Source organism: Typha angustifolia, chromosome 14 (assembly GCF_048772165.1).
Source record: "Typha angustifolia cultivar Huaian chromosome 14, ASM4877216v1, whole genome shotgun sequence".
Classification (NCBI taxonomy): Eukaryota; Viridiplantae; Streptophyta; class Magnoliopsida; order Poales; family Typhaceae; genus Typha; species Typha angustifolia.
Genome location: NC_133252.1, coordinates 209,417 through 223,284, shown reverse-complemented (window position 1 = coordinate 223,284; position 13,868 = coordinate 209,417). Strand labels below are relative to the sequence as shown.

The 13,868-nt window shown below is 39.2% G+C and overlaps 2 protein-coding genes across 2 annotated transcripts; one reads left to right on the top strand and one right to left on the bottom strand.

The window, feature by feature from the left end:
• Window positions 1–4,907: 4,907 nt before the first annotated feature.
• On the bottom strand, window positions 4,908–5,771 carry LOC140775607 (uncharacterized). The gene has a single exon (XM_073118989.1). The coding sequence runs from the start codon at window positions 5,769–5,771 to the stop codon at window positions 4,908–4,910; it is 864 nt and encodes a 287-aa protein (XP_072975090.1).
• A 5,972-nt stretch (window positions 5,772–11,743) lies between these two features.
• On the top strand, window positions 11,744–13,574 carry LOC140776728 (probable protein phosphatase 2C 49). Its single transcript, XM_073120549.1, has 4 exons — window positions 11,744–12,261; window positions 12,357–12,695; window positions 12,782–12,887; window positions 12,987–13,574. The coding sequence occupies exons 1-4, from the start codon at window positions 11,833–11,835 to the stop codon at window positions 13,301–13,303; spliced, it is 1,191 nt and encodes a 396-aa protein (XP_072976650.1). The 5' UTR covers window positions 11,744–11,832; the 3' UTR covers window positions 13,304–13,574.
• The last annotated feature ends 294 nt before the right edge of the window (window positions 13,575–13,868 follow it).

The window sequence follows — 13,868 nt, the reverse complement described above, 5'->3', positions numbered from 1 at the left end:
AAAGAAAGGGAGTGGTTATTTAATTTTCTCTCTTTCCCTCTTTTTAACGCCTCTTTTCGACAATTACATTAAAACCCCTGTATAATTGTTCATTTTCACCGTCATTTTCTGTCACGAATTATGAATCTTTATTTTTAGTCTAACTTTATATATAAAAAAGTTAAGTAATAAATTATCCAGAAAATTTTATCACAAATAAAAATATCCGATAAAATTTATATTAAAATTAACATACTTATGATCTGAATAATTATTTATTATTTGAATAGCTCGTTTATAATATACGTAACTCATATAATAAAGATGTTGTATTTAATTCTTTAGAAATTTTAACCCAGTTAATGAACGGGTTATATACATGTTTACATTATTTTGATATGTTTGAATCCGGGTAATTGGGCCCTCACCTCAGTGAATACAAATATTAGTATAACACTGTCCATAGATTACATTATTTTTCAACAAACCGAGGCCTCACGTTTCCCATCTAGTGGGGTCGTACCTTTTTGTTTCTTCTTATTTTACTTCATACCTGTAAGTCCGTGTGTAAAACGCACTAAAAGAAAAAAAATAAATAGAAAAAAATCTAAGTTAAGATTAGTTGATAGCTGTAAGTTTGTGTGCATGAATAGAAATAGATACGATCATTTAATTCTTTAAAATTTTCTTCACTATTTAAGATTTTAGTTTGATTATAATGATTAATTGTATTTTTATTGTGTATATAGCAACCTTCACTTACTATAAGAGAACGGATATATAGAGAAAAAAAAAATCATATCTGGAAAACTAACATAGAAAAATGTTAATTTTTTTAATCAAAAAGAAAAAGAAAAAAGAAAGAAAACCTGACTCTAATACTTTAAATATATTTTTGTAACCGACTTAATAATTCTACCCGTCTAAAGAAAAGTCCTGCCTCCTGAATGAACTTAGATGTAGTATATATTAGGGGTAACAAGGATAAGATATGAGTTAGGCTTCTTGGGTCGGGTGCTAATTTTGATGCGACCCAGTTAAGCATTTAATCCGGTCCAACTGACTTAAAAGGCTTGTTTACGTCCAAAAGGCCCAGATCTCTTAGGAGACCGTCAAAGGTTGCTTCATGCACATTAGAAGGTACCCCCTATGACGACTTGGATTCATTCTATACACCTTCCAAATCTCCGTGAAAGATGTTAAGCGAGAAAGATTTAGGAAGGGGAGGCCGGGTCCATTGGTGTATGGTCCTTATTTCATTCTTTTTTTTAATTTGGTTTCCTCGTTCTCGGTTTCTTGGCTCCCTGTTATCGACGGCATCGACCCCTCCTCTCTACCACGGCTGCACTCCTTCCATCCACTATAAACTATTGATACGATAATCTAAACAAATATTATGTTTTTGATGTGTAATTTCTTATCTAAAATGGTTATGACAGAATTTTTCAAAGTTTAATCGCGGTAGTGAATTGAAATATGTGTTTGATTTATTTTTATGTGTCATTTGAGTTTGATGTAATGTACTTGTATTTTAAAATATTTTACGTTAAGTTAGTGGTAGCTTACTAGCTTGTTTAAAACTGTAATTGTTTTTTGTCTTAAATTATATTTAAATGTATTAGGTGTTTGGAATGAATAAGATTAGGGGTAGGAAGTTTACAAATAGGAAAGAAAAGAAAAGAAAAGAGAAGAAGAAGAAGATATAGAGATAGCCAATTGGAAAAGTGGAGGGAAGCGGAAAGGATCTGTGGTGCAAGTGGTGGTCAGAGTTTCTAAGGAAGGCTTCTAAAATGGGATAACGTAAAAATATTATAGTAATCAATCCCAGAGACATAAACAAACGTACATGCAGATGCTTTACCACGTGGCACGAGGCACGGGACGCAACCATCCAATCCAGTTGGGATGTGGGCCAGACTAAGACTCTCCGACCAATGAGAATATCGGGATCAATATGCAATCTAGAGATGATTCCAAACTTTCTTGGGCAGCAATGCACGTGGATGTCCTTGTCTTATTATTCCCAATATTCACTTCACTTCTTCTGCGACAATATGAGTATGCATATGATTGACATTGGATTCTCACACTTTACTTGCTGCCCATTACTTGGACTTATCTCGTGCCGCCGGACCACTAACAACTCTATCTATCTATCTATCTATCTATCTATCTATCTACAATTCAAAACGTTTTATATTTATTAAAAATTAATCCTCCTAGCCTTCATACTAAATGCTTTTCTAAAGATAATATTGTCTAGTTTTAACCTAAATTGCTGGCAATCCACTGCACTATGTGAAGTACCGCACGTCAGAATACTATTAGTTTGTACTCATTGAGAATATAATGGCTGTATGAATTAATTTCATGATCTATAATTAGAGTCTTCAAACCTTTGCCTACATTCAATTCGTGTGTATGAACACAAACACACACACATATATATATATAGAGAGAGAGAGAGAGAGAATATGTATGTAGATGATCTCCGTGTGTCCTGATCCTTATAGCTCTACGCCCAGAATAAATAATTTGTCCCTAATACGGCATTCCAGACATTGAAAGTGATTCTAGCATGCAGCTCCTGAGCGAATTGTGGGTCACGTGCATGCATGAATGCACTAATCTTCCCGTAAAAGGAAGATCTAATTCTCCTAATTAATCACACACATACATGTATATATACATACTTATCTACATGCATATCCTGTTAAGGTGACACATGTAATGCTGCAGTAACCAATTGTTTAAAACAGTAGATAGATAAAGACCCTACATAAGTACACTTGATTCCTTCTTCTCTCCAGAGCCCATTTACTTTTTCTTTTTTTCTCTCTCTTTTTTTTTTGGTTTAAAAAAACATTTGTTCATACGTGAAAATAATAAAGTAATATAAGTCACAGCATCTAGCTCCTTGGGCTAAGTAATTCCCTAAAGAATGCAGCCACTCTTTCACACTCTTCGATGTTTTATAAAGTCCTCATCACATTCCAATTGCTGAAGTATATATTTAGCAGGGCAGTATCACACAGTATGGGTGGAAAGGACATCTAGCTCCCCAACCAGCCTATTCATATATATATATATATATGAACCGATGATCAGTAATGCAGCTCCACATCTATTTTGTACTTCTCTGCATCTCTAGCTGTTCTCTCTGACCAAGCTTGTCCACGGGTTAACTCCCCAGCTCAAGACAAGAAAACGTACACTCCACCCTCCTTAATTATCCCCTTACACACATCCAGTAATCTGTCTAAATTTAACCAACCACCTCTCCTTTGCTCTTTTTTAAAAACATGCCTCTTGTACTGCAAAGGGCAATTTCCTCATCTGGAGTCCTTTTTCCAAGGCATCCATATTGAGGCACTTCTCTCAATCCTCACCCCCTTGTGAGGAAAGCAATTGCTGGGTATGTTCTTAAATTCTTCTGTGGCCCATCATAAAATCATCTAAATGCCTTCAAGTCAAAGTTGATGTTACATATAGGTGGCATTTAAGCATACGTGAAACTTTTGGGCTATAGTTAGCTAGTATTTAGAGGTATACTAGCTAACTCTATAACCTTTATAGTTAGCTACTGTATATTTATTCCCTTGTGTTAATCTAACGGGTAGAATACCATGGCTAAGTTGGGTTTGATTATTACTGGGTTAAAATATATGTTATGGAGTTCTGAGGAGGAGGGAGGAAGAGGAGGAGAAAAAAGAAAGAAAGAAGGGAGATATGGATGGAATGTGAATTTATGGAGAAGAGAGATCAGCTGTCTGATGCTGCGAGAGTGCAGAAAAGGGAATCAACATGTACTGCAGCATCAGAGCACAAATACTCTAAGACAGAATCACATGCAAGTTGGGTTTAGTTCTAGTGCTGGAATGTGTCAGTGAACGACCTCGACAGGTAGGAAAAAAGACAACCCGCATCACTTCCCATGACCCTTTAAAGACACAGCCTGCTCCTCATAAAACTCTCTCTCTCTCTCTCCCTCTCCCTCTCTTCTCTCTCTCCCCTAAGCATAAAAGAAGCAAGATTTGAAAGTATATATTGTATGACATATAGTAACAAATCGATCGACCAGCTTCTGTTAGGCTAAATTTGGAATAAACAAGAGTAACCCCATATGGGGTATATGTTCAAATCATAAAAACACACCACATAGTGTTTCCTAAAAGGGGAAAACAAAAGGAAGAAAGAGAAGAGGAGAAACGACATCGATTAACAACCTCGCAGCTGATAAGAATCTACCGCCGTGTTGCCCTAACGTTATTAGAGATAGAAGGATAAGATTAACTTCTATGTAATAAATGTATTCACATTTTATCATCTTATTTTAAATGAGAATAAATTAAGACCATTAAACATACTCACAGTTTAAAGAATCTGAAAGAAAAGATAAGAGACCTAGACGTTAAGATGGGAAATTAGATGGTATATATAGTAGCCTTGTTACAAATGGAGCGGCCGGGCATTATGAAGTAAGTAATGCTAGAAAACTCGTGATTTGGAGTCAACATATCTCACAGTTCTTTCTAGGGGAAAGAAATAATCCTATGCCTAATATGAAACAAATTATGATCTCCATAGCAAGAACTAAAATGATAAAATGGATCCTTTAATTCACATACCTATAGTATTTTGCATATAGTAACAAGGTCAAGGTGTTGATCGTATGCAAACTTCGCCAGATCTCAAGATTTAAATTCTCTATAATTAATTAATGCTTGGCACGATGACTAGCTCATGGTTACAATTACTATGATCAAAGATAAACAAACTTCAAGCAATTGATAAATTCAAAGATATAACATGGACTTTTTGCAGATTAATTACTAAAAGGATAAAGCAAAGAGAAGGAAAAGAGATCAAACTAAATAGTACTTGGAATGGAGCATCCTAATGAATCCAAGAGCAAGGCATGTATATGTTCAGCTAGCACTGGAGTTTTTTTTAACCTTCGGGGGATTCCCGAGCCTGAGCTCAAGATCTAATTCCTCTACCGGGATAGGACAAAGTTTGAATTCCTCGGTTTGGAGGTGTTGCCAATTGCCCGAAGATGACCTTGTCAATAAAGGAGATTTTAGATCAATCTTTCGTTTCTTGCTACTGTTGACCTCATAGTCGTATTCATCTCGATCTTTTTCTACCCGACTGCTCACTTCCCGTAAGTTTGAATCATCTCTTCCAAGGCCTAATTCCGTGGTAGCGATCAGCGGATTGTTTCTTGGATCTTCGACCGATGAAATGATAGATACAAGAGATTCTTTCTGGTTCTCTCGAATACAAGGCTTAAAATAGGAGTGAGAAGCAAAGCCAGGCTCATTTCCAATCACTTTGGCAGATGCAACTGGAGCTCTTGAAGGAGAGAGAGGAGAATTAAACATAGCTTTAGAACTATACACAAGGGAACCAACCTGAGGAGGGTGTGATGTTGGTACTGATGTGAATGGAGTATTTAAATGTTCATGATCATCACTAGCATCTTGGTTCTGATCATCATTTGTGCTTGAGGATTGCTTGAGCCGAGCTCGGTCTCTGCGGTGCACGTTCATGTGACCGCCGAGAGCTTGCGCCGATCGGAATTCTCTTCTGCAAAAGCTGCACGAGTAGGATCTTGGAGGCCATGTACAACTACCCAAGTGGCCCGCGAAGTCTTCTGCGAAGGCTTGCTCCTCCCAAGACTCATGGTAGGTGGATCCTACGGCGGCGATGGCAGAAATATGGGATCTTAGGAGAGGGCTTTCGTGAGTCAGCTTCCTTCTTTGCCACATCCAAAGCCTAGCTTGGTCCATAGCGCATGGATGAGGGAGATCTGAGTGATGGAGGGGGATAGGGGTGGGGGGGAGGGAGGGGACTGAGGAGTAGTTGCTTCGATATGTGATTGCTGAAAGGAATTATAGAAAAAGTTGGATAGAGATGGAGGAGAACATCTGTATCCAAGTTGGAAAGACAGAAACATACATGAGAATCTCTGAAGAAACAAAATGTAACTGTTCTCCTTTATGAGCTTTACTAGCAAATTTGACCTTGAGGCCGGATTTATTACCTCTTTTTAGTAAATATCTTGAGGTTGTTCAATTTCCCACCCAATAATTAGTAGGGAAGTTATATGGAAGGACAATTATCACAATCCTCTACATTAGGCGGGTGCAATATGCAGGAAACTAATTTTATGTCATTAGAGAAAGATTAGAATAGTTTGTCCGTAAGCCTGGAACAATATTGGCAACAGCGACATGATAACACCAAATCAACTTCAAGTGGGAGTGCCTGCTCTTAAACGACAACATTCGAAGTGTTCTTCTCACACTCAACAACAGTCCACCTAGGCGAGCTACCTCCCATATATAATATATATACATATATGTACATAAATCATCTTGAAGGATATTTACTGAAGCTACTTATTTTATTTGCATATAACCTCTGTGTGCCTGCGTGTAGCTAGCTATACATTTATAAGCGTAAAACTAAAAGATTAATGTTCTTGAAAACAGAAGTATCATCGTCTATTAATGAATTGTTAGCCAAAATAAGTATTTCCTAGTGTAGAATGCTTGCCGACAAGAGGAGGAAAGAACTCGACCAATTAATCTTGATGTGGGTTTCGACTTTGATTTCAGGAGTCCTTTAATTTTCTCGTATTAATCAGGGATGCATGCAATAAGAGAAGTACTATGGATAAGAAAAATATATTTCAACTTCACGGGTTTTTCTTGTCAAGGATATCTCATTTGCTTGCACAAATCAAAGTAATTAAACAAGTGACCACTTGTAATCAACACAAATATTTTATTTGGAATAGATCGAAGGAGGTTCTCGAGAAAAGATGGCGAAAGAATTGTTGTTAATTCTCAAGTGTTGTTTGTTAATTCTACTAAATATTGCTTGTGCCAGAGTCCTTTTCGTCACATCTTCGTCATAAGGTCAATACAACAGGTCAATCAAGAAAATTACTAGTTATACAACAGTACTCAATCTTCCAATTTCTTCTTTCCTTGTGCTCTTGATTGGGAAGAAAGGTATACAATTCTCTCTCTCTCTCTCAGATTTTTTTTTTTTTGTTTTCTTAGAGGTAAGTATTGCTTTCCATATCTCATCTCGAAATAAGAACATATATGTGGTAATTTTAGCATTTAAAACTGTATTAGCTTAGGATTAGTATTAAGGAACGTTCCTCACACTATGGAGAATAAGGCATATCATATAACACCACCTACCCTTATCATTCCAACAGAGTAGACAAAACTAGAGCCACGAACTCACTTTCGGTTTTTAATCATTCTTCACCTTTAATAACATGCACCAGTCAAAGATAATCTGTCAACGAAAAAATATATATATATATATCTTTTCCTTTGTCTTATTTTCTGAAGTGTCTCTATTACCCAAGTTTCTTTGAAGTGACTCTTCAATTGCAAATTATTTTGCTTGAAGAATGACAGTAACGTAAGAAATGAAATCAAATCGAGCTCATGGTGTTGACTATTAAAAGTAGTGAATTAAGGAAAGAAAAGGAGAATTATAAGTTTATAATTTCGAGTCTTCTTCTGAACCAGTTGGTCTTAATGCGTGCAGCTAAAGCATTAGTGATTGTGGAGGTGACCTTTTGGAGTAAGAACCTACATTTGACTCATATTATTCGAGTCTTTTGTTACTATTTCTTCGTACGATGTGTTTGAACTCTCCTATATTTACAAGTGTTACTTATGGAATAAATTGGATTCAATAATGTGCATCATGATACAATGCTTTCTATCTTGTGGATTATCTTGTACAACAGGGTATCTGTCTTCAAAGTTTATCACTGTTAGAAACACGACAGATGTCAATACCACAACAGTGATTCTCCTGTAAAACATTATTAATTTTACCAATTTATAGTTCCTCTTCTGTTTGCTGTAGCTGATCACGATGGTTGCAGATTAAGTCTGCAGTTGGAAGATCGTGAGCGCAGTCAGCTGTTCCATCTTCCAGTGCTTTTGTAATCAAATCTCTTGCCTTGCCCTATTACTTAAGCACTATTTCTTGTATGTTTTTATGCTGTATAATTCATTGTTCAATAAATGGTCATGTTTCTTGCTCTTAGCTGAGTTATAATATATTTCAAGATTATTTTTTACTGTTTCAATGCACGTCAGACTGGGCACTTTACTTCAATTTCCTTCATCTGATGAGATACAACCGATAAATTGGTATTCTGGTGATTAAGCTTCTGCAACTGCTGAAAACAAAATTAACTTATGTGCAGAGCTACAGCAATAATATATAGTTAGTACTATTAAAGTGCAAAAACTTCTCTTGATCAGGTAGGATTGGCTTGAAACTAACCATCCAGAACAACCCGGGAAAGGAAGCGTCAATTGTTATTTCCTTAAGCCTACATATATATATATATATAGATAGATAGATCGATCGATTCGATCGATAGATAGATAGATATTTCAATGATTATTGCTTAGAATATTGACAGAACAGCCAAAAAGCAACAATAACTGTGATATTGGAGACAATAGACAACTCAATATATACCATATGCCAAATCGATAAAAATTGATACACATGCTGTTATGCATGACACAAAGCAACTTCACTCGTACAGCGACAAGGCTGCTTCAAATGTCAATAATATTCCGAGCAGTGCACTGGTGTGGCTTTCCATATTCTCATAATAAAAGTTCTCTGAACTATTAACATCTTTAGGCTTTTCTCTGGGCTATCGTCAAGAAGCTTGTGTGATAAAGGCCTGTGTGAATCTGTGTACTAAGTGTATATCATCTATACTCCCCACCTGATATTAAACTAAATCAAGGTACGAGTTAGCCGGTGCAACTATTCCAAAAAATAATATTGTAACCACACACTGACAAAAAGGTGAATTTGGAGAATCTTTTCATAAAATATTCTTGCGATCATCCATGCATTTTATATGATATTGTATCAAAATATGATTATTCGAGGAAGTAAAAACAAGAAGAAAAGAAAGAAACAGTAGTCTTTAATAATCACTTGCAAATCAACAATTTTTATTATATTGTGTGATATGAGCATCTTTCTGGAACAGTGAGGCTAGCTGCAGAATCCATCGTAGAATAATAACACATGATGTCAGTGCAGCAGCTTCTAGGTTGAATATTACTGATAGCAACATCTCTTGCCTTCCATTCGACTTGAAGCACATCTCCTTTTAGTCCAAACAGCTCACTTCTCCTCTCCACAATTGTAGTATCGATGGTAACTGTGGAAGAGCAAATCAAAGCGCAAGATTGGAATTCATGTGGGTGACGCTTAAATCGTATTGGAAATTTTCTTCAGATTTCATTTTCAATCATTTGCTTTACTGACCAACCCACCTACCGAACTGGCTACGTGTTCTTGATTGTGATTGCAAAAGTAGCAATCTTACCCCCACATTTAATTGCCAATTCTCGATCAACAATGAAGAGGCAACTCGCCAGACCATCATCTTGTACGTCACGAATCCGTAGAACAATGCAGAATATGTCTATATGTTAAGAAACAGCGAGGAGTTTGATATATTATATGAAGAGAATCTGTCATCAAGATCTTCTGCGAGACTCCCAATTAAATTATTCATTTTTCTTCGTACAAAACGCTAGTTAAGATATGATTAAGAATAATTTTCAGATACTACGTACAAAATGTGTTTGTAGAAATCATCATGGCATCCTTTCACATGGTGTAATTATAAACCAAGTAAACTATGTACCAGAAAGCAAGTTAGAATTGCGCACAATTAAACCTCTAGGTAATTTTTCATCTACCTCCATCCAATGAAGCAACATCAACTAGTCAAATGAACTCTCCATAATTGCTGGACCTACATATCATCATCAGAAGATAAGAAGTATTCATGCTCTGTATAAATCTAGCCGGGCAACGAAATACGAATTGGATTTTAGTATAAAATATATATATATATATTATATTTCACGACATTGCAATGTAAAGATTGTATCGTAAATGAAGTTACATGTGATATATGGACCACACTTGCAGAAATTATTCAATCAGTATCTCTCCAGCAGAAGCCGTAATGTAATGGGAGGGATTCCTGCGCGCTTGGGCCGTAGTGGGACGCCCCGTGGCTGCAAAAAGAGGACGCAGACCAAGTGCTCGAAGAAATGCGAAACTGCGCTAATGTACCAAAGTTGTTGAAACAAGGGCCTGAGAACAGAGAAGTAATTTATTGGGCCGGCCCACCAAAAGAGGAAGATCGTTTCAGGATGCCTCGTGATGCGTGGCTCACCCGTTGGGCCCCACTTTGTGTCTGACAGCCCATGTTCGTGTGTCCCATATCAACACAGCAACTAACATCCATCGTAAAAGGAAGCAAAAGGATCGACTTGTTTGCTTACCACAACTATATATATATATACACGGCCCTTAATCTAGACGAATATTAAGAAGCAATAAAATTTTATCGTATATCAAATTAAAGATTTCTTCCTACCTCTAATAGTCCACACCAAACATTTGGTGTTGGTGGCGTTGAAGCATTAACGAATAGGAGGTTGGCTCATACGACGACGTCTCTGTAATGTATGATGTGTAATGTGTAGTGTGATTAGACCTTAGGATAATGAGAGCGAAACATACTGTAACCTTTGGCGTGCAACAACACTACCGAGTATTTTGATTTGGATAAGATCGAGTCCCTTCCTTCTTAATTCGTTTGAGGTCGGTCATATATACTTTCTACATCATTATTGTTTCCTCGCAAGATGTAAAAAAAATTTGACAACGAGTTTCTTTTAAATCTTTAATCGCATAGAACTTAATTAGAGATGCTCCAAAATAAGAGCGATAGTTACAAAACATTGTTTCCTGCCAGCAATATGCAAAACGATTCGACACGTCATAGAAATATTTATTAACTCTACTAAGAACCGTCGTTGTACTGGTCGTACAGCTTACGTGTCCTCCACCATATTAGGGCTCTCATCAGCAAACATGGGTCATCATCATTAAAAGAAGTTAGGTGTCCCTTCTTTTTTTAGTTTTTTTATTTATTTTTAATAAATGAGCCCCCTGAAATGATGACAAGTGTCCTTCAACGTGACCAATTAGGGGCCGCCTGATCTTTAGGATTGAAAGGGGAATTTTTTTTTTTTTTTTTTTTTATAAAAAGAAGAAGTTGTTAAGAGGGAATAGATTGCTGTACGAACCTGGAAACGTGGCCTCGTGATCTGAGCAAGATCCCAAGCCCGAATACACGGTGACTTCGACACGTTTCGAAGATGCAGCAAACTCTCTCTCTCTTTCTCTCTCTCTCTTAATACTTTATGATTGCCTTCTCGCAGGCGTCAACCACGTCGACTGTGAACGTGTCAATATTCCAACGCCAAATAAATAAGCAAAAAACAGCGAATACACTGTTTCGAACAAGAAACACCTGCGAGACGAGCGAGATATCTCCAGGTGTCATGATCGACGGTAAAGGCTCAGAGCGAGGCAAGATCGCAGATAATTCGGTTTTCCCGCACGATGTTACCTTGCTTTTTCGAGGAAAAGCATCGTGTGAGACCGAGGAAAGGGAAGGACCTGCGACAGCTAAGTGTCTTCCTCTTATGGACCACGTGTCCCGCATTCGACTGACGAGGACCACGCGTCCCTTATGAACGGCTCCGATTCCATCCTCAGGAACGTCATACCAAATGTACCTGTCCACCGGGCTGCCCGTGATGTTGACGGGTAGCTGCCCGATATATACTGGCTCTGTTGCATCTTTCCTTCTTCTCCTTGGCCATTTATTATTAAATCTCTCCCGGGAGCTCGAGGGGGTGAAGGAAAAGCACGAGCGACGTCTTTAAGGGTTTCGAAGCTTTAGCCATGGCGGAGATATGCTGCGACGTTGCGAGCTCGTCGGAGGCGACGACGAAAGCGTCGTCCGAGCCGACGTCTCGGGCAGCGAGGCGGAGGAGAATGGAGATCCGGCGTTACAGGTTCGTTGCCGAGGCGGACACGATGCCTTCGCCGGAAGAGGCAAAGCGAAAGCGGCAGAGGTTGGAGGAGAAGGATGTGGCCGTCGACACTGTTGGCGATGGAAACGGGAGTCCAGCGACCTCGAATCCAGACCGTCCAAGAGTGACCTCCGTTCAATCGGAGACGTCGGATCACTGCCCAAGGTATGGAGTAACCTCCGTCTGCGGCCGGAGGCGGGATATGGAGGACACCGTCTCTATTCGCCCCGATTTCGTACAAAGAGCTCCCGGGAGGTACCATTTCTTTGGCGTCTTCGATGGCCACGGTTGCTCCCATGTAAGCGTTCTGTTCTCATATGCTCACCTCTCTTATCTCGCTCGTTATTGAGTTGATGTATTCAAGTGGGATTCTATCTATATGTATATATACAGGTAGCGGAATCCTGTAGGCAAAGGATGCATGAGATGGTGGCAGAGGAGGTAAAGTCGTTAGGATCCAGCGATACGCTGCCACAGGGAGGCTGGAAGCTATTGATGGAGAAAAGCTTCGCGCGGATGGACGCGGAGGCGGTCGGATATTGCACCATCGACGGCCGGCCGCGGAAGCCCAACTGCCGGTGCGAGCTGCTGACGCCCAAGTGCGAACACGTGGGCTCCACCGCCGTCGTTGCTGTCGTCGGCCCGACCCAAATCGTTGTCGCCAATTGCGGTGATTCCCGCGCCGTCCTCTCCCGTAAAGGCGTTCCCATCCCTCTCTCCGCCGACCACAAGGTACACCTTCCAACCATTAAACTCTTGGAAGAAAGAAAAGAAAATTGCAAGTGAAATGACGATTTTGGGTTCTTTGTTTGGTTCAGCCGGATCGCCCGGACGAGCTACAACGAATCCAGGCGGCTGGCGGGCGAGTAATCTACTGGGATGGAGCGAGGGTTCTTGGAGTGCTCGCCATGTCCCGAGCCATCGGTGAGTTAATTGGCGTTTTAAGCTTTCATCTGGTATTAGACAAGAATTAGTTCGTATTACGGAATTAAGGTTAATAATTTTACGGTTATCCGCTATCAGGTGATGGTTATCTGAAGCCGTTTGTGATATCGGAACCGGAAGTGATGGTAGCGGAGAGGGGAGAAGAAGACGAGTGTCTTATCCTGGCCAGCGATGGGCTGTGGGACGTCGTGACAAACGAGATGGCGTGCGAAATCGTGCGTGTGTGTCTGCGGAACAGCACACCTCCTGAGGAGGGAAAGTGGGAGGATAACGGAAGAGGATCGGATAAGGCTTGCGCTGAGGCAGCGGTGCTGCTGACGAAGCTGGCCTTGGCGCGACAGAGCGCGGATAATGTGAGCGTGGTTGTCGTCGATCTCAGGCAGAGGAAGTTGTAGCCAAAGACGTGCGTATGATGGAAGAGAGATTAATTGTCTCAAATTTAGAATTTATAGATTCTTTTAAGTTTTCTTACATATATATATATATTTTACCAAAGTAGTTGTTAACGGAAGACCCAAAGTCCAGCAAAGGGTGGATTGAGGGGTAGGAATTTGGTAAGGCCACAAAATTGAAATCATTGCAGTTGAAATTGTAGCGGATTAGTTTTGTATTCCCTTTCTTTCGCTGTAAACCTTGCATAAAAAACGATCGGAAATTTCTGAGCAATTTAATTGTTTTGTTTCTCTGCTGTCTGGGTTTCAGCCTTGAGGAAAACAATTTGTTGCATCTCAAATCGATCTTCGCACATATCCCGTTATGTGACAGACAATTACTGCCGTGGTTTTCTGTGTTCAAGGCGATGATATCCCAAGTAGCTAAAGGTCATCGATTAGAAGAATTATAAGAAGTCCACGTTGCATTCTCCACCCCCCCTAGTGGGAGGCGAGTTTATCTAATCTGGAATCCTTTTACAAAGCAATTGCTTCGAAATTGTTTACAATGACCTCTTTTAGCTGCTTT